General features: G+C 40.1%; 1 protein-coding gene across 1 annotated transcript in view; it reads right to left on the reverse strand.

The window, feature by feature from the left end:
- Bank1 (B cell scaffold protein with ankyrin repeats 1) overlaps positions 1 to 21,284 on the reverse strand; it is a 211,451-nt gene that overhangs the window by 15,511 nt on the left and 174,656 nt on the right. The window contains exons 11-13 of the mRNA XM_057793002.1: positions 19,174 to 19,479; positions 10,495 to 10,563; positions 1,148 to 1,347 (exon numbers count right to left, since the gene is read on the reverse strand). Of these exons, the coding sequence (XP_057648985.1) occupies positions 1,148 to 1,347; positions 10,495 to 10,563; positions 19,174 to 19,479 (575 nt within the window). The remainder of the gene's footprint in view (positions 1 to 1,147; positions 1,348 to 10,494; positions 10,564 to 19,173; positions 19,480 to 21,284) is intronic.

Genomic DNA, 21,284 nt, shown 5'->3' on the forward strand with positions numbered 1-21,284 from the left:
AATGACTAGGCATTTCTAAGAAGCTGGAGCACACTAAACTGCATTGAAATCTTTATTTTTTAAGGGATTGAGAAGGATAAAGTAAGTGTATGTAGTTCCTGGGAGCAGAATGAGTTGCATGGGCTTTAAACTGAACACATGTTGCTCTATTTTCGGACTAGAATGACCGCGAAGGTGATGGCATTGGTAAGGATGGAGACATAGCGCTCTGCTCATGGGCAAGGCACAGGTGCGGAACTCCACCCTCCACTTCCTTTAGCATTTGTTTGGAAAAAACAATTGCCTTTGATTAGTATTGTGAAACCTGGACCATCTCTGCCACTGACTGGCAACCGAATCTGCCCTTGTAGGTGGGTGGTTTCTGACAAGCTCTGATCTCAGACATGTTTGGAAAGTCCTCTCGCCTACGCTGCTTTGGCCAATATACCATATTGTTTGAAACTTCATCCGAGTGACTCATTTTTCTATTGTTAAAAGCTACATTGTCTTTTAAAATAAAAAATGATCTCTTTGGTAGAGGTAGAATATTCAGCTATATTAGCTCCCTGTGTTTGTTTTGTCCAAACTTGGCTTATTATATGTGTTTAATCAAGCAGCTACATAAAAACTGTGTTCTGAGGCAAAAAGGCTTCCTGCCGCAGAAAGGAGAGAACCCTAAAATATTTTGGGAGTGTGAGCCTATGAGATAAGTAGACGATAGAGCAGATACTTCTTACTGAGTACAGACAAGGCGGCATAGGTGACATATTTTATAAGGAAAAAGAAGTTAAAATTAATCACACTTAGGACTAAATGCTTGATGTGTTGTCAGCTATTTCTTGTCCCTTTAAGCCTGGGCTATACTATATGTTATAGCATGCTGAGCAGCTGTTACTGTGAGACTGCTTCGTCTTCATTTCAGCAAGAATATAAAACAAATGTTCTTTGCACGCAGGGCAGGGACTATAAGCAGTTTTGATGTACGGGTTCCAAGACTGAGTTCACATAAATGAATTTATCTTCAAGCATTTAGTTGATTGTTGCAAACATCTTTTTAGTCTCTAGTTAAAAACAGAAGACTGGTTGTCTATATGTCTTGTGAAGACTAAACATTTAAAGAATCTAGGGGGATCCATAGGGGAAGAAATGTTCCGGAAGATCATATTACCTGTTGCATGATTTCCAGACCACTCTTTCCCAACTGCCAACGTTTAAATTTCTCTAGAGCTTCATCCACAGACATTTTCCCATTCTTGACTTTCTCCTGCAGGAGTATGAGTTCCTCCTGCCCAAGGATCAGTTCTTCCTGCCCAGTGGTCAGATAACCCTTTGTACTGGAGAAGGTTGGACCTTCCATCCGAGCTTTGTCTACAATACAAAAAGAGGGTGTTTTAATAGGAAATTAATGTTTGAAACACTGAAACAAAGTCATTCTACAGAAGAACTCGTTGGATTTTCTTGCTCTTAACCATATATTCAGAGTTGAAGAATGAACTAGCATAAAATTTTTGTTTCACTCTTTTTGAGAGAAGTTGTCACTTTGTAACCCAAGACGACCATATACTTGAGATCCTCCTGCCTCAGTCTCCAAAGTACTGAGATCTCAGGCTTGTGGCACGACATTGTGACAGCAAAAGCGTCTTCTAATGTATTTCCTTTTAAGGATGGTGGTACATAGCCTCCAACTTAAAGGGGAGAATAATCACTTTATCATGTTGTTCTGTAACCACACACATACTGTGACCCTCCTCACCCCTCCACATACAATTTAATAAAGAACTGGATCCTTTTAACAATATTCACTTCACTGGCCCTATCTCATTTCAAATTCTTAACTTTTAAATTGTAAATAAGATGACCTCAGTGCAGAAAGAAATATGTTTTGGTCCTTTGCAATCCCATAAATAAAACAAAAAGATCAAAAAAAAAAGTCTCCAATTTCAAGTCCTAAAAGTGAGACAAAAAAAAGCTTGTGGACAAACTAATTTTCAACAAACCTGCTTTTCCCTCTCATATAAAATATAATAAAGCACCTGGCTTGATCAATTATAATAAGTATGACAAGCTCCAAAAAAAAAATGATCTGGAAATTTTACTACCTACTCGTTCAAGGCAGGCTCATTAGTCTAAACGTAGGACCCACAAACCTTGGCAATGCTGATAGGCTCTTTTATGGCATCAAGCTTAGTATTTTAATGCAGGTTGTAAGGGCAGGTGTTTCTTCCATCCAATTTTTCTGTTTCTGTTTACTTTTAGAAGACTTAGTATGATCTTTACATCACTTTCATCAAAAAGCTTTTGTCATCCTGCTAGCTGCATGTTTGAAACCATTGTTGGTCACTTACTGTAAAAGCCTTAGACAAACGAATGGTTTGGTTCCCTTTTTCTTTTTAGTATTTTTTTTTCATTTGACTTGAATAATGTCCACAAAAACAACAAGTAACCTATTATACTCAATCTTTTTGAATCTGTAGAACAGGTCAGAAAGTGTTGCACTGAATTCCTGGTAGGGAGTGACTGACTAGAATGCTTCTTACTAAAACTTGGAAAAAGAAAGGGCTTAATTAGGCCTTGCTGTTAGATAACAAGACCAATATTGAATATGTAACATATATTTGATAAATATCATGTCATTGCAAAGAACATACTAAAAATGAGGACAGTCCCATGCAAGGGCTTATGCTATAGTGACAAGGACATAAATGATAAAACATACACACAGAAGCAAGTATCACAGGAAAAATTCATACTGTTCAAAAATGATTATTGGGAAGAGAGTATTTTCTTTCGATATACAGTTTTCTGTAATGATATTATATTGATTGTATAGTAAGAAAATAGGCTTTCCCAATGGAGCACATACTATCCTGGTCCTTGAAGGGTATGCACTGCAGGCACCCCACACTGTAGAAACCATTCTGGTCCATTTTTACCTATTCTTTTCCTCTTCTGTTCCATTTCCTGTTCCCCTTTTCCAACTGTCTCTCTTCCATCTTTCCTCCTCCCTCTTCCTTTATTCCTTCTGGTGTGTGTGTGTGTGTGTGTGTGTGCGCGTGCGTGCGCGCACCTACGGGTACACATATTCATGGAGGTAAGAAGTCAAGGTCAGATCTCTTCAATTGCTTCTCCACCTTAATTTTTGAAGCAGTGTCTCTCACTGAGTCTAATCCACAATTTTCCATTTTGGATTAGACTGCCTGGTCAGCAGGCTCCAGCGATCTGCCTGTCTCTGTGCCCCTAGCATTGCCATCACAGATAAGCTTCTCTACCCAGCTTTTTACACCATGCCAGGCATCCAAACTCAGGTCCATGCGTGTACCACAAGCACGTTTGTTAGGCCATAGCCAAAGTTTGGGGTTCTTATCTCTCCCTCCTGATATTGTTTGGTGAGACATGGTAGCACAGGCAAGACCGTGATGATGCTGTTCAGGTTGACCTTGGACTCCTCCACCTGCTCTTCTCATCCATTTGTCAGGATTGCAGGTATATAAAACATGTCTGGCAAACTCATTGCTCACCAAGACACTTAGTGTGTTTAACTGACCTTTGGATTTGTTTCTTGTGTTCAGATCATATTTTATTATCAGACCTAAGACTGGAGAGGATTTTGATAGAGGCAACACACAAATAAGGTCCTTAGGTGCACAGCTTTTCCACATAGAAAGGGGCATGATTTACTGGGAATAAATTCCTGCCTGTGCACAAACAACCAACTCACAGATAAACCTCTCTCTCATGCCTCTCGCTGTCTGTCGTCTACTAGAGGGTGCTTCATGCACACGCAGACACAAAAGCTGAAGAGGAGAATAGTATTTTAACGTCAGAGTGATCTCTGGGGTTCCAGGCCGAGGGGGGATTGAACAGCTCCCTCCCTCTTTCCTGGGAAAATGACTGCCTTGCTTCACAGACTTCAGTGGTATATTGTTGACATTGATTTTTTTAATCAATCATCTTCCAAAATTTGGTACTAGCCCTAGATTCTTCCAAACAATTTTTAGTTTCTGTCTTATTATTAGGGATTCTGTATTCCTCAGGTTTTGCAATACACACAGCTAGCACAGTTCATTTTAGGCAAGAACTCAGAAACTGAACAAAAATTTTTCAGGTGTAACTATAACAATGAAAAATGCCCTTTTGTGAGCAATATGACAAATGAAAATATAAGTTATACTGGAAAAGGCAGCTGAAGCCATTATTCTTTTATGGAGTACAAATGACCACATGTTGACACCTTTTCCACTTTTCTATTTAATATATCCAGGCAAGAACAGCCTGACGGAAACACCTCAGGGCTCAGCAGTCTCTTTTCCCCACATAAGAGTAATCCCTTCCATGCTTCCCTGGGTCTCCTGCTTAAAGATAATTTTATTATTTAACATTAATCAAACTGCCCAGCATTGTGTACTCTGAGAACACATAAAAATATGTGCCCTGACTGAATCTTTTCCATGGGCATTCAAACCCCACCAAAAGTCAGGCCTGCAAAGATGCTGTAGTTTGGCTGAGATCATGCCAGGGGTTCCAAAGCAATAAGCCCATAGAAGGCAAGCACAAAGTCACTAAGCAATGTCTTAGTGATTGATTATTAAATACACTGAAATAATTCTTATTATCATGAAGACTCTTTCAGAATGAATTATGACTTTAAAGAAATGTATATTAAACATAAAAAAAATCTACATGGAAAGAATTACAATGTGAAAGTTGTAAGTGGCAAATATATATGTAATTTTATATTTATATAGCAGATATGAATAAGGTTTAGGCAATCAAAAATTGGAAGTTCTCATGCTCCTCTAAATGTGTGTGGGGAGGGTTCTGCCCTAAACATTTGATTAGGATGGGCATACGCTTACCAACATGCCCCTGTAAATTATGGTTTATCCTGACGTACAGCATCAGGACATCCTTCATGTGGTCCAGTAATTAACTGAGGCACATAGATTATGGGAGAGGCTCATGATCAGGGAGGCTCTTTGTTAATGCTTCAGCTCATTGGTTGCTGTGTTTCTAACGTCCAGTGAAACAATAGTGGAGAGAGAAAATGGAGTTGGTCTTGGCATGGAAAGAAAAGTGCAGCAGAAATAAGTCTAGGAAACATAGACAATCTGCGAGCTGAGAATATATTTAATTTTGTGTCACTGTCCTTGAAGTAGTAGCCTTTCGATCATAGTCCATTTGCCTGATACCTACAAGCTTATTTAATAGGAATGTTTGTTGTTTGGCTTACACCCAAGGGACGCAGAAACGCTCCTGTAGTGAGAATTTCACAAGCGAATCGGTCCTTGGTGAGTGTGGTTAGCATAACTCTGACTTCAGAACCTCTGCAGGCTCCAAATATGCCAACAAGACCTAGTCCTCTGGTTTGTGGCCATGATGAACACACCTTTGGCTGCTCCTGGGGCTCAGGGAGGAAACGGAGTGGACCAGAAGCACTTTCTATCTGTGGCATCATTCTTTGGCATTTTTTTTTAATTTCAAAACCAAATTGGGAAAATTGACTTTAGAACTGCATTTTGAAGAAAACTTTTACCTGTGACTCCCCAGTCCTTAGTGCTTTCCCTTCATATTTTCTCAAGATGTAAAATCTGAGTTCAGGAATTCCTTTGAGTTCCCACAGAAATGGTGCCAATTAATTTTTTTTTCTGTTCCTCAGGAAACTTTCTTGGCTCAGCAATAATGTAACTTCCTGGCAACCCCTTGGCAATCTTCAACTTAGAGATTCTGGAATGCTTTCGCTTTCTGTGGGGGAAATAGTGGGCTCTTCTGTGTTCTTTTCCCGTCCAGTACACAGTAGAAGAAATACATTATTTAACCCTTTCTTAGGGAGCCTTCTGGGTCCCCTAGAAAATCTTAACTCATGAACATTTCACAACCCACCCCCTTTATCCTCCACAGACATCATCATTGGAGAAGCATCTACCGTTTTTCTATGACCTGATGAGATCCCAGGACGGCTGAAGGATGCTCTGAGAACGGTAAGATTCAGTCCTTTTCCATAATGCCAAACAGCTTCAAGAAGAATGGCTGGATAGTTTGAATGTGAAATGTTCCTCACAGGATCACACGTTGCACGTTTGCTCCTCAGGTGTGGGTGCTGTTTTAGGGGTGGGATTTCAATTTTACAAAGTACAGGAAATCTGGAAGGAGCAGGGCATTCTCTCTGCTTCCTGGCAGCCATGACACGAACTGCTCTGCTCTCCCAATCATTCCTACCTCTGAAACCATGGACCGGATAAATCTGCCTCCTAGCTTGGTTGCTCAGACATTTTGTTACGTTAAAGAAAATTCTTACTAACATAAATGCCTTTTAAGTACCCAGGATGTTTATTATTTTTTTTTTTGATCACGCTGAAAACTGATTTTCCTAGAGGTTACAGTCATAAGATTTTGAAAAATAACGAAAACTTCTTAAGAGCTGATGTTCTTTTACTTTTAGAAGTAGCACAATATTTTGTTCTATTCTGGTAAATTCTTGATGTCTAAAAGTAAAGGAATATCCTACTGTGACTAATTTAAAATGCTACAAATAAGTTGGATCCAACAATCAAAACGAAAAAAGAATCAAATAACATATGACAATTTTTTAGTATCTGAGACTCCAGAAATGCCCTTAAAAAGTTTAATAAAAATTGACTTTTGTGAAGCAAAAGTCGTATATGACCAAGTGTATAAAATAATAAACCACTGCATTATCAATAAGGTTCATCGTAAAACGTCTTTCCTTCCGCCATTCTCTCTAGCCTTTTATCCCAGCGTAGAAACTGTTTCTTTGTATAGCATGGAACGTAAATCAGTCCTTCTAGGTTCAAGGGAAACCCTCAGCTCTTCTTAAACTGCCTTCTGTGGGACAGACAGATGGCCAACAGACAGATAGCCAACTGCTAAGAACAGGTGCTCCCCGGGTCTCTAACATCTTTTTCCTCCTGTGAAAGGAGAAATCCTGACATTTCCAGATCTCACCTTCAATGCTAACAGAACTGAATTATAATGATGATATTTGAATAATTTATAATAAGAAATACTTAGGAATTTTTTTCTCTGAAAGAGCTTGAGACACCCACCTCCTCTTTATTATTTATAAAACTTTGAGTTATGTGTGGGACTCCAGATGGGAGTAATCAGTTTTGTTTAAATCTTTAAAAACTCTTGGGCTCCTAAGTGTACTAAGACCTCTCCTGGAGTTTTACATTTATTTCCTGAGAGACATAAAGGCAAGGCAAATGGACAACAAGCAGATTTTCAAAGGTCCATGATCCATCCTTACATTAGCTACCTTTTAATGACTGTGACAGACACAAGGTTTATTTTCTGCTCGAGGTTGAGGAGGTATGGTCTATCATGGGAGGAAAGGCATGGTGGCTGAAGCATGGTTCAAGACCATGAGGACACATGTACGTCATGATTTATTGTATTTCAGAAAACTGGGAAGTAGACAAAGCTTAGCCTGGAAGTAGGGTTGTGTCCAATCATCAAAGGCTATAACAACTCCCCTACCTCCATCAGCCAAGTTTTACAAGCTTTTCAAGTTTCTACAGTTTCCTCAAACAGCACAATCAATTAGGGACCTGCGGGGAAACATTCTCTATCCACACGGTAACATTTGGCCCTAATTCCCTACTGGCTGGTAGCTATTGATGAGCACAAATTGCAATCAATCCAACTTCAAAAGCTGCATCAGTATGGCTACCGTTCACAATTACAAAGTCTCTTCTGAGACTCAAGGCAAACTCACAGATGTGAGCCTTTGTAAATGTCAAAGAGCAAGTTGGATACCTCCAACAGACAATGGTACTTGATTCCAAAAGGGAAGAGAGGGAGGACGGAAGGGAAGTCATGAGCAAAGCAATACTGAAACCCAGTAGGGCAAACCTCACAGCTTCACATGGAGTTGCTGAGACCTACACCTACCCATGCTGCTTTCAGCACACTTGGGCTCTTATGTGACCTGGGTCCTTTTAGTGGCTGCAGGCCCTTTTGGAAGATATTCCACACTCGTTGTTCCTCCAGCACCCTTGGGTCTGCATTTCAACTTAAATTTCACACATAGCTTTGTGTAGCCACACATAGCTTTCTTGAGGGTTCTATTATGGAGGTACTCGAACTCTGTTCCACAGTGTGTGACCTCAGGGCCATTCTGGAACCTTAGTACAGACTTGTATAACTCCAACTGTTGCTTTCTACTGCCTGTCACACCATCAGCTCTAGGCAGATAATGCTGAATTTTGCTGTTAGGTCAAGATGAATGCTGACCCACTTAGATCATGGCTGTGGTTGCTAAGTGCATGTGTGACTGAATTTCCTTAGGAAGATATTTTCAAGGGAACAGGAAGATATTTTCAAGGGAACACATTTAAAGGTATGAGATCCTATTCAGGATCTCAACCCCCTGTTCAGGAGCTCTCTGTTAAAATTAATGCTTTAAAAAACTGGGTTTCAGTCTTATACTTGGAAGCCTTTGTTGCATAGGGTCTTGCCACCAAGGGATCACTTCTATTGTTCCAGTACAAAGTGTACATCTCCTCTTCAACCGTGCTTGTCATTTCCCCAAGCCTTTCTGTTCTGTTACTGTAAACCCAGCTAAAGACACTGAGTAAATATGCAACAACCTACATGATGTTTGCCTTGAAATTTCTTCCACCAACCAACTTAGTTCATTACTTTTGAATTCAGGCTCACCTACATTTTCAGGACATGGGTAGCTAGCTGCTTTGCCAAAATGCTTCATGAATCGAATATCCTCTAGTTTAATCATTTGCCTCTGCTTAAAACCTCACCAGCCTGGCCTTTTCTGTCTGTATTTCTATCAACTTTATGGTCTCTGTACTCCCACCAGGAAGTCTCATTAATCTCCCTGGATAGCACTCCAGGGCTTCTCTGGCTTGCAGTCCTAAACTCCTCCACATTTTTCCTAGTTCCAAAGTCTTATGAAGTATATGATCAGGTTTATTAGAGGCACACGACTTTCACTACCAAGTTTATTAATTATTTTTCTTGTTGAAAATGCCCAACAGAAGTAAGTGGAGGGAGAACAGGCTTATTGTTTGCTCATAGTTTCCCCATGGTGGGAAAAGCATGGATGGGTGCTGAGGCAGATGAGTTTGTGATTACAGGGCTTTGCAGTATAGTTCGCCACATCTTAGAATACCAAGAGGTAGAGAGAGTTCGTGCCAAAAGTTGGGCTGGTTATGAACCTCAAAGCCTACCCATACTATCTCTTTTCACTAGCCACGCCCCACTCTCTGTTGCCTCCACATAGCAGCTGGAGACAAGCGTTGAAGCCCAGGAACTTGTGGGGAACACTGTACATCTAAACCACGGCATGGCTAAATTATCAAACTCATGCTTAATAAATGGAGAATTGCCCTTTAAAGAGAGTGGTATTTTGCATATAAATTTACAAGCAGTATGTCTAACTAGTTCATAGAAGAGTAGAGGTTCACCTTCCTCATGTATTGTATTCAAGCACCATGCATCCTAATAGTTAGAACAATCTAAGTACAACTTAGCTGCCATGAGAAATGCCACTTGAAGTGATGAGTGATAGTCATTAATCTAAGAATGCAGCTCTGTTATGGGACCACTCACAGCATCCTAAGAGCAGGTCCACTGAGGTTCAATGCTGAATACTGTTCAATGAGTGTTAAAAGTTGGTATATCCTGACCCTTGCCCCTTCAATGACACAAAAGGAGATGCAGCCTATGGGGACTGCTGTGAAGTGATTTTATCGTTCTATTTCAATGTCTCTTTCTTAATAATTACCTGTTACCAGTCTCAAGGTGACATAATTTGGGACTGAAGTTATGTCAAAGGTACAACTGCATATGCTCACAGATTACCAAAGCCAGCTACCTAAGTCCTGCGTCAACTAACTTTTATGTCGGTTTTCTTTATTTGAACATTTATTCATTCTTGATTAATGAAAAAGAATTGTAATCAATAGTCTGCTAGCATCTATCCTTGATAAAGACCAACATCCCAGTGAATACTGGAAGCAAAAATGTTCCACCTGTTCAAACCATGTGTGTGACTATAGTAGTCTGTAGCTCTACTCTGCGTGATAAATTATTGTTCACAATGTGTTGAATCAAATGCTCAAGACAAGACTATATTGGGGAAATGATTTGACTTTTGCTTGGCATTCATAGCCCATTCACCCAATTCTACTTGGGTAAAAATACCTGAGCTATTCTACTAGAGGCACCACTTTACATATCCATAAAAGGAGGGGTTCTGATGCATAGTATGGAATTTGTCCTACTTCTCCTTCCTGGTGCACTGATAGCAGCACCACAGGCAATACGATGAGGGATATTTTCTGCTTTTGCTAATTAAATTGATTACATTGCATTGATTTCATTATGGCAGAGCTGTCTTGCAATAAGATACAAACTTCAAAGCAAAATCAATCAAACTCAGTTGTTTATATTTGACCTATGAGGCTTTATACATATTCCCAAGATTCCTTCAAATCTTATTTAGATTATTAAATAGATTGAATTTAACAACAATACCTGGCTTCTTGGGGAGACTGTAGAACTTATCATCATCAGATTGTCTTCTGGCTGCCTTTTGTTGGAACACTAAAAATAAATACATAAAATTTATTAGGCAAAGGCTTTAGGAATATGAAATACACCATGAAAGCAGAATGCAATGTATCATTTTCCTTAGTAACAATATCTGAATTGTATTCATTTCTGAGTATAAGGATTATTAAAATTGTAATCTCATCTTCACAGTTAATCAGTAATTTTGGGTAGCTTTTTCTTCAGACAGAGTCCTCTGATAGTGATGGAATGCTTTCCTACACTGGTTCACTCCGGCCAAGTCCCTTTTGACATCAGGTGGAGATAAAATCTTGATTTGGTTACAAGCGATCAATGCTAAATTCACATGAAGAATCCATTTGCATAGAAACTACCCAAACTGGCATGTGGGTGATAAGCAAGGCCAATTATTGTTTCTTCTTAAAGTGGAGCAAACCCTGTTGTGCTCCACAGATGTAATAATAAAACAGACGCTTTACTCTTGTGCCATCCACCCAGACCTCAGACCTATTAAAGCAGCTTGTTTGAATTACTTCATTATCTGAAAAGTGCTTTGTTCTCATTTATTATTTCTCACATGAAATTCTGGGAATTAAGTCAGCATTACTCACCCTATTTTGCAGATGAAAGGTAAAATCAGCGTTTTATATTTATTAAGCACCCACAAAGTTCTGGGTACTTTCTGGTATTTGCTAATGAAATAGACCAGATCCTTTACTGCTCCACTTTTGGAAAATGAGCATCCGGAGTTACATTTATTTTTTTATGGGCACTCTGAATTATGGGGTTTGGGAACTCGAAGAGGCCTGGGAGATTTAGTCCAGCCTCATATGTTTATAGATGAGGAAGTAAGCAGCTTGTAAAAGGGCTAAGTGAAGTTTGAAATGATCCCCGAGTTGTTAGCTGAGAGATGATTTAGACCCTTAAGCCTTGGCCTTCAGTTTGTTGCTTCCCCCTTATACAGTGATGCTGCATCTCCCACTTAGTAACTGTTCCCTTTTAAAGTTAGAGAGGGAGGCTGGGAGGAGTTCCAGGAGCATGGCTGTCTTCTTGTTCTTCTTAGTATCTCAGCAGGATCATCCTATAAAATGGAACTGAGGTACACGGGGACAAGGAGACAACTGCACAGCACTCGCCCACTGTGACCTGGGGAGACACCTCAGTGATTGTCATGGAGTTCTGCCATGGCTTTACGTGTTAGTTAAAGCACTCTACTAACAAAGTCATATATGGAAATAATCAAGAACACACACACACGAGACAGGGTTTCTCTGTATCACAGCCCTAGCTAGCTGTCCTGGAACTAGCTCTTGTAGACTCGGCTGGCCTCGAACTCCCAGAGATCCGCTTGCCTCTGCCTCCTGAGTGCTGGGATTAAAGGCAGTGCACCACCACTGCCTGGTTTAAGAACACATATTTTTAAAACAAATGTCCCAAATCAAATTAACATTTATTAAACACATTTCTAGATAAAGTTAAAAGATTATTCCTTTCCATGTCCTCTGGAAAAGAGAATATACTTTCCAATATGATGCATTTAAGAAAAATTATACATATAAAGTAACATCTTGGGTTGAGAATCAGTTTTCTTTGTATGTTCAGGGTTTGTGGCATTTTTTCCTAAATGAAGTACTATGAGGCATATATGGCAGGTGACTACATACTTGAGGATATTAGATATTTTTCCCCAAGCCATACTTGATGTATGCATCAGCTAGTTCTTCAGTTTCGATTAAATAACAGGCAGCCCGTGTTTTCGCTAATACTGTTAAGATGTATCAGAGAGTGTCTGCAGCTGAAAAAAACGGTAGCCAGTATTAATATGGGAAATGACTTGAAACCAATGGCAAATGCAGCAAGAATCTCTCCAACTAAGCAGCACAGTGCCTATGGGTTTCATGGATCTGACTGAAGTTTGGAGCTGTGGAGCATCTGAAAGCAGACTTCTCTTTCAGCTCTCTTGGTATGAATTTGATCCCAATCACATTGACCCTGCATATGTTATGGGAATGCCTCCTGCAGGCAGCACATTTGGCCCATGTCACACGGAGTTAATGCTGTCCTGCAGTCACTCTGCATTAGTGTGATTTCTCTAGGTTTGCATCAGGGTGAGCCTGGAGCTGAGGCTGGACCACTGGGATGGGTGGTGGAGTGAGGATGTGCAGATAACGGAGCTGTAGGTGGGGGGAGGCAGTAGGTTACAGGACTAATGTCCCCTTAATATCTTATCTGCCTTAGAGTTCCTTAACTCACCTGCTGCTGCTCCCATGCTTCCCCCTCCCCCACTTACTGATGCCATTACATCCTTATGAAAATTCAGACTTAGCGAAGAGTCTCCTCATTGCTTTTAAAGTTCAGAGGAATTTTTCATATACAGAATAGCCACAAGGAAAGACCTATTATCTGTGATCAGAAGGCTTAGACTAAGAGAAAAACCAGAGAGTTAAACTATAGACCAGTAATAAAAATGTATTTAATATATTACATATATTAATAAAATATATATTATATATAAAAATATATATTATTACTGGTTATACACACACACAAATTCTGACCCTCTGTGCTTGAATTCTTGGATAACACTGTCTCAACTACATTGTACCTGGCCCATGTCCAAAGAATGCTACCAATGCAATTATGACATGCCAATCTGACTAACCTTTGTACAGTGAAATCTTATTTTTCTTTTTCTACCTACAATTAGAATGTGAAAAGACAGAAGACCAATGCAGTATTTACCTTGTCATTACTTTTAAACAAAAAAGTCAATAGAGGAAAAAACAAAAACATAAACAAGTTTTTGAGGTTTAAAATAATCCTAAATAATACAAATGTCCCAAATGATACCATCATTTATTTTGAATATTGGTAAAAATGACTTCTGTAAAGGTTTCTGCAGAATATAAATGACATTGAATGGAAAGATTAGCATAGTATTAAATATTCAAAAATGTTAATCAAAGCAGAAGTAGCAGAGGAGGAGAGGGTGAAATGGAACCAGTTCTCTTGCACATTTGTCTTTCCAGGCTGTTCAGCAGGAACAGTCCTTGTGTCAGCCTCATGTAGAGGCTCCTGAGATGTAAAACTCATCCAGAGTGCCCCTTTCTGGAAAACTGGAAGAAGTTCCCTCAGCGTTATTGTCTAAATGGCTAAACTGATGTCATTCACGAAGAAGTAAGTACAAGTCATAAATCCATGATGCTCTGTGCCCATTGCAGAGCATTGGGGGTAGAAGCCTTACACAATCTGCACTGCGTCCTGACCTTGCAGGGCAGGGGATGAGCTCCTAGACAATCTGTCCTTAGATTGCCAACCACACAGCCCAGAGCTGTATAAACAAGGTCCTGGGGGTGCACAGGTATATCAGAGTTCCCAAACCTTCGTACTTTTCCCTGTGCTCATTCAGACAGAGGTCAAACATGCTGTTAGTACACGCTGATGAGAGGAGAGAGCTAAGCAGCCAGGAAGGCAGGGTTTCAAACTCAGTCCCTGCAGCCCTATTTCCCCTTCTGTTTCTCCACTGTGTGCTACGTGATGGCTACTCACGAAAAGGCAGAAGAGGGAAAATAAAAAAGAACCAACAGTCCACCCTTTTCTGAGGGTGTCAACTGAGGGCGAGAAAAGCTGCTCCAACACCATGGGTGGTCCAGAGACTCATCTGAAGATTAGAAAAGAAACAGAGCCTCTACAAGAGAGTGCAAACACTCTGACAGCTCGAGTCATTTAGTCGTGCTGATGTTAGTTCCATCTCATTATCTGGGATGCTTAATCAGCACAGGCCAGCCCATCAGAACAGGAACATGACCATGGCTATTTCACCTGGCAGGAGCATGCAGACGGAAACGATGCTCGGGTGTTCGGGGAAAATGTACACATGGTCGTGAGTGGTGGTACATTTTCCTTTTGAGATTGGCAGAGAGAGGATAGTAGAAAGCAAAGAACGACCTGAAGATAAATGGTGGAGAGACTGAAACGCAAGGGTGGTATTTGTAGATGCTTAGCTCCTTCAGGGAAAAAAAACAAACCCATCCATTTTCTTTTCTGTTTGTAACAAAAATTTGGTAGATTAGTGTGAAAATCCTCTTTCTGCACAGAAAAATCTCACAATCAAATTTTCCTCCACCTTTAAGCAACTTAATTGGGGAGGGGATAGAAAACAAACTTTCTATTTGCACATTTATTTTAGTTTATACGAACAAGAATGTTTCTACTCAGAAATGTTTCCTATTTAGAAAACTGGTAGATTTTGGAAGAAATGGGATGTTTTGTGGAACCAACAGCTTGAGGCCATGACAATGAGTTTATTTGCTAAGGCTTCATGCATCCCTGGGTAGGCATTCCTCTTCTGGTTACCAGGGAATCAACACATATGGAACATGCTGCTTACCCAGCAGCATGTTGACTTGTTTCTGGTCATTTCTATGCAGTTGGAAAATGTTATGAGTAAATATTAATTGAGTGATAACCTAATTAATTTTTCTTTCATTTCAAAGAAAAATGGCTTAGGTGGTATGGAAGCTACTGGTAGCCTTTAAAACTATTAGAAGTTTACCTATTGGTTCATCTTCTGTGATTATCCCAATGAAATTATCTGTTCTTCATCCGTCTGTATCAGGAAATGCTTTCATGTTAGAGACCAGTGTAGTCATGGTTTTGTTTCATTGTATTTCAAAGGTTCATAGGATCCGGGCTTCTAGAGTCTAACTTTATATTCCATTTGGTTATGCAAACTTTGAACAACCATTCGATATTACATATACTAATAGAACTCACCCTATGGGTATCGGAAACTTCCAAAGTCAGGGCTGTGTCCGTTTGTTCTAGTTGTTTTCAACATTGGCAGCGGATGAATATCATTGGAAAGCATGCAATCTAATATATACGCGTATGAAACTAGGTGAGGGAAGAAGCAGACGGCAGGCACTGATAGGGAAAGAGAGGTGGCTTTGCCTTGTGTCCGGAGAATAACTTCAGCTATCATCTGAGCTGTTCTTTGTGTACTGCTCCGAATCAGCCACAGAGCATGTGCAGTTTTCACTGTCACGGAAACCCAGAAAGGCACGTAGTATGAGTAAGTTACAAAGACAAATTTAAAAAGATGAATTTGAGGTTGTGCAACTTTCACCAAGTTACACAGCACTGAGTGCATGGTGACATCGAGTTCAGTCCTGTCTCTCTTCAGGGAGGTCATGAATTACTGATAAATTTCTTTCACAGGGTATTCTTCATATGTGACAGCTCCTTAGAGTGTCTCACTCTTCTCTAATCACGTGACTCAGTTATAGTGTGTGTATGTGTGTGTGCGTGCGCGTGCACATGTGTGCATGCGTGAAGAGGGCTGTCTTTGTGGGCAGCTGTTAAATGACCATTACCTAAAGATTTCATGTTTCCTTTGGCTAAAAATGGCAAGCATGTGGATCTGAGTTTGCCAACCTTGGAACTATTGACATTCTCTACTGCAAAGGCTTTAGACTGTAGTTGTAGAAGGCTGATTGTTAAATTATGGGATGGCCATCAGGTACCTCTGAGCTCTACCTCCTCGGAACCTCTAGCACTATACTACTTATGAAAATCAAAATCTCTCTAGACAGTGCTAAGTTACATCTGGGAGTCATTAAGAATTACTATCACAGATCAATTAACCTTCTTACCACAGACACGTTCAACAGAGTTTAGCCACATCTTAAAGACAAAAACACAAAGTTGTGGAACAATAGGAAAAAACCCAATGGCTTGAGGATGCTTTCTTTCATTTTGCTCACAAATGCAAATCTGTAATGTCAGTTCACACCAATGTGATTTTAGCCCCCTTTATATGACCAAGGAATTGAACCCTTGGAAGATGAGGGTAATATGTTTTTTTTTTTTTCTTTATATCCCTATGCTAAGAGATGGCCTGGAAAGTCCTCCCTGGTTTCACTCAGTGTCTCTGTGAACGAGCCAGGAGACAGTGGTGTTCTGCTCTCAGGACAAGGGGAACAATTCATTAAAAACAGGCTATACAGCAGCATTGTTTCTGTTCAATGAACAGCACATACTCAGTCATAATGATGGCTCCTTTGTAGAGCTAGACCAGCACTCTTTCACAGAAAGAAAAGAACTTCACCCAGAAAGACAAGGACCCTAGCCTTATAAATAGAAGGATGACTATGTCACTCTGTTCTAAGAGCACCTGTGACATGCATATGGTGTCCTGAAACTAAATGCTTTGGATGAGGTCACCTAGGCAGAGAATGGGCTGCAAGGCTCTGGCCATAAGAGCTACTTTAACCCACTTGAATTTATTTCTTTACCAAGGAAGGCAGAAGGTCTTCTACTCTGTCACATGTACAACAGTGGGAATTAATTTTTCCAAGCGTTTTCACCAAGTACTCTCCCTACCCCCAATTCATCGTATGTAATCAGGTTCAGGAACAAGTGAACTGCAAGTGGAAATTTTAGGAGAACAGCTGAGTTGTACTTGACATTGTAGGGTCTTGGTAGCTGAGATGCCCTCAAGAAGGTCATAAATGCAACTTTGTGTCACTGCAAAATGCCAAGGATACCCTAGGAGCAATTGCAAATTGAAAGGGGAATTGTATTCTGCCCCAAATCAGCCACATGGACTTGATCCTGTCTATTAATTCTATGAGGGGAGAATGAAAAATGATTCACTGATGCTAAAACCTTTCCCTAATAGGAGTTCACATCTGTGCACAATTTAAGATGCAATTCTATTACCAGTCTGTCTATGCCGTACTGACTACCATTTTCTTTCCTTGATTTGTTTTAAAACAGTAAAGAATCCAAGTATCTGACAAGAAATGGCTTTGATATACTAATTATAATGCAGAGAAGGGTTCTATATATTTCTTTGGTTCTGTTATAGTCAGAAGTCAAGGAAAATAGATAAGAAAGTACAGCATCTGACACAAAGGAGAATCCGTGATCCGTTGAGGTACCTTGGCTTTGGCTGCCACCCGGGATATCAATAGGAGGGAATCCCTGTGAGCTCTTATGCGGCAGTCCTCTGTGGTTCACATTGCCAGTGTAACTTCAGATAAGGGAGCTGATGCTAAGAGAGTTCCAGTGCACTGTCCCAGTGATGAAGCTAGGAAGCAGGACCAGCAGCCTGTGAGGTCCCGTTGTTCTGTTACCCCTCTATTGATATCCCAGGTGGCAGCTGAATCATTAGAATTAGTATATCAAAGTCATTCTTTGTCAGATCTTCACAAAGGTACTTCTGCAGTGGCAACACGGCTTCTTCCATCCCTCTGGTTTTTCTCTGTTTATTCTCTGAAATGATATACTTGGATTCTTTACTCTGCTTTCTTCAGTTCTGTATCTTACAATTTACTCGTTGGCTATGTTACACTATAGGTGTGCCAACAGCCTTCTGCCACTCTGTCTGGCAGCTATCAAGAATGGTGCAAATTGATGTTCTCCTGATGGATAGTGGGATGGATGACCTTCTGGAAAATGATGGACATTTCAGTTAGTAGATCTGCTTGAGTGGGAGGACTAGGAATGATGTGGTAAAAACCTCCTAATCTTGGGGTTCTGGGTATGTATACCAATGCCTGACTTTTTCCTGGGGATTTGAACTCAGGCTCTCATGCTTGCATAATAAGCTATACCTTCAGCCACCAACTGCTCGTTCTGAACAGATGACCCGCATTTCCTACTCTCTCTTTCTCACTCTAATTGACTTTTGTAGAACTAGGTAAGAAGGAGGAAATGTTTACCTTTTAACTTTAAATCTGCCCAGAAACCCATGACTAGGGATATTACAGGCCTTATGTGTGAACCTACTTTTATTATTATTTTGCTAAATGGACATAATATCAAGCTGCCCTCTATGATCTCAATGAGATTATATGATCTCAATTCACAGATTAGCTCTCATTCCTAACCAGAGGCGCTTCTATGTGTAATGAATTACATAGCTAATACAGAAACTCACAACTGGTCAACAGGCAGAGACTAACTGATTGTGGAGTGCTCAGCCACAAAAGGGACAGGTATGTCACCTCTGTATCTCCAAGGTGCAGGGGCCATTGTGGAGAAGAAAGAGAAAGATTGTAAGAGCAAGAAAACTGGGGAAAAACGGGATCTTCTGGGCAGGACAAGACTGCTACATCCATGAGCAAGACCTGTACAACATCTCATCAGTCAAAATAGTTTGAAAGTTGGGAGGGGGAAGGTGGATCTGGAAGCAGTGGGGGTAAATACAATTTTGTATACACATATGAAATTCTCAGAATTAATAAAATGCCATAATAAAAATTGGGCCAGTGTAACTCATCTGTGACTTGAAAAGATGCTTATAGCCTTTAGGATTTTAAAGCATTAATTCCCCCACTTTCTCATCCCTCAACCCAAATTTTTCCCATAAGCCATGGAATAGAGAACATTCAAGAAATATAGGCTGGGAACATGGTTAAAATTACTGGTGGCTCTTTCAAAGAACCTAGGATCAAGTACCAGCACCCACACAGTTGCTTATAATTCTCTGTAATCCTATTTCCAGGACATCCAATGCCCTTTTCTGGCCTCTGGGTACCAGGTGTGCACACTGTACATAGACATGCATACAGGTAAAACATCCATGCACACAAAATTTGAAAGTTGAAAAAAAATCTTGAGAAATCAAACCATTACCTTGAGCTATGTAAGGCGTTGTTTCTTCTTTGAAAGGGATGTGAGTGGGCCGCGGGGTGGGAGCAGGAGGCCTGTTTACAATGAAAGACCGGTTTCCAGTTCTTTTCTTTACACTCTTGCTGGCCAGTATTAGATCATACTCATTGTCATCGGTCTCCGCAAACGTATATGGGTTTTCCTCCTCCTCTTCGTTCTGTGCTTCATCTTCTTTCTTTTCTTCTCTGCTGAGCTCCTCTCTCATCTCTTGTCTTGTGCTGAGGTCATACCAGTTCTGACTTCTTTCCATTTGGTTTTCCACCATTTTTCCTGCTTAGGAAACATTTGGGGTTGGGTCTTATATTTTATGGAATAGTCTTGCTTTTTTATTTCCTGTTTCTTGAATCAATTTACTCAAATGTCATTGAAACAACATGAAAAAAGGCCTGTCTCTGGTAAAATGCCTATTATTACTATCAAAATTTGAAAAGAAAAGTCAGTCACTTGATCCACTTACACATCTTGGAGTTGCTAGTTCTGCAAAGCAAAGACTTTAATATATGTTTTCAAAAAATCATGATTTCTCAAATTTTAGGTACATATTTGATATTAGAAAATTGAATATCAGAATATTGAAAATCTATATTTCAAGCTCCAAAAGGGGTGTTTTTAAGCATAAAACTAGGACATGTTCTTTCCCACTAAGACATCTTCCCTTTCCGTTGCTTGTACTGAATATTTCATCAAAAATTTGAGTTCTCAGAAAATAACATGAGGGACCAGTCTTACATACTTCCACTTTCTGTCCTGGCAAGTGTTTCTCTGCTGTGGTAAACTGACTTTTTTAAAGGTGCAAGTTGTGGTTATCCCAGGTGAATACGAACCTCACTTAAACATGACACCAAACTGGAGGCCTTGGGGTAACAGTGTGGGCAATCACTGCCTTCAGCATTAGTTGTGTGATTAGAATTCAGTCACAGATACAGAATCTTTTAGGGATCTGTAGCCAGAAAAATATTTCTCTGCTTTGTAAGAATGTGCTAAGACATCTTCATGGCAGTTGTTAAGTAGACAAGCATATGAAACGCTCTGATTAATAAGTTTAAAATAACCTGTGGCTCCCGACTAGGCTGATGAGAAGGTCTCTTTGACTGTGGATATTACTGTTTACTTTTTCATTGCCAATTTGCTTTTGTTGGATAGTTTGCATCTGATAATAATTAATGAATGCAGTTGGGATTTTAGTGGAGAAACTTAGACACTCAGGGGAAATACAGCTGATAGAACTACATGAAAGAGTATTTTTTATAAAAATATTCAGTAATTGCTTTTGGTAGTTCTGGGAGGGGTGACTCTGATATTCTTCCAAAGCATCTCAAACTATATTCTTCTGATTCATTTAACCCAAGAACTGTTCATTTCCTATATGTCTGGCACCAGCTTTGAAATCATTGAAAATCTCCTCTTTCTGCATGAATAACATGGCTTTGAGATTTCGACTTCATGACTTCTGTTTCCCTGACAGCCTCTGGGTGAAACCCGATTAAGTGTGTGGGAAAGCCTTTCTCAGAACTTCATTTTCAGTAAAATGTGCCAACTCTCTCACTTTTGTGAACCCATTTCCTGAGCTGTTCCCCACCCACCTCTCTTTCCAACTCTCTCTAAAGTTGGACTCACACTAGAAATCATACATTTTATTTCTTATCCTCTAAAGCATCAGGAGTGGGGTCTGAGTTTTCTCACCCCAGCTTGTGCTTAAGAACAACTGATTCATTTACTCCTGTGAGTGCATCACTCCAACTGGTGAAATAATGGGGCACATGTGTATAGAAAAGAGAAGAAGCCTGGAAGGATGCAGCATAGTCTAATTCTAGGTCTTGTGTCTGAGTGGCAGAAGGGTCACAATGATAATGCCATCTTGTGACTGTTGGGGAGGTGAGAAGATGCTTCCTAGTGATGTAAATTAGGACTTTATGCAATGAATATGTCTGCAAGTCTCACTCGTTGAATTTGATTCCTATTTTCTTACAAATTGGCTCAGTGGCTAAGAGTACTTGTTGCTCTTGCAGAGGACCTGGGTTTGAGTACCAGAACCCATATACTGGCTTACAGCCACCTTTAACACTTGTCCCATG

Source organism: Chionomys nivalis, chromosome 18, assembly GCF_950005125.1.
Source record: "Chionomys nivalis chromosome 18, mChiNiv1.1, whole genome shotgun sequence".
NCBI lineage: Eukaryota > Metazoa > Chordata > Mammalia > Rodentia > Cricetidae > Chionomys > Chionomys nivalis.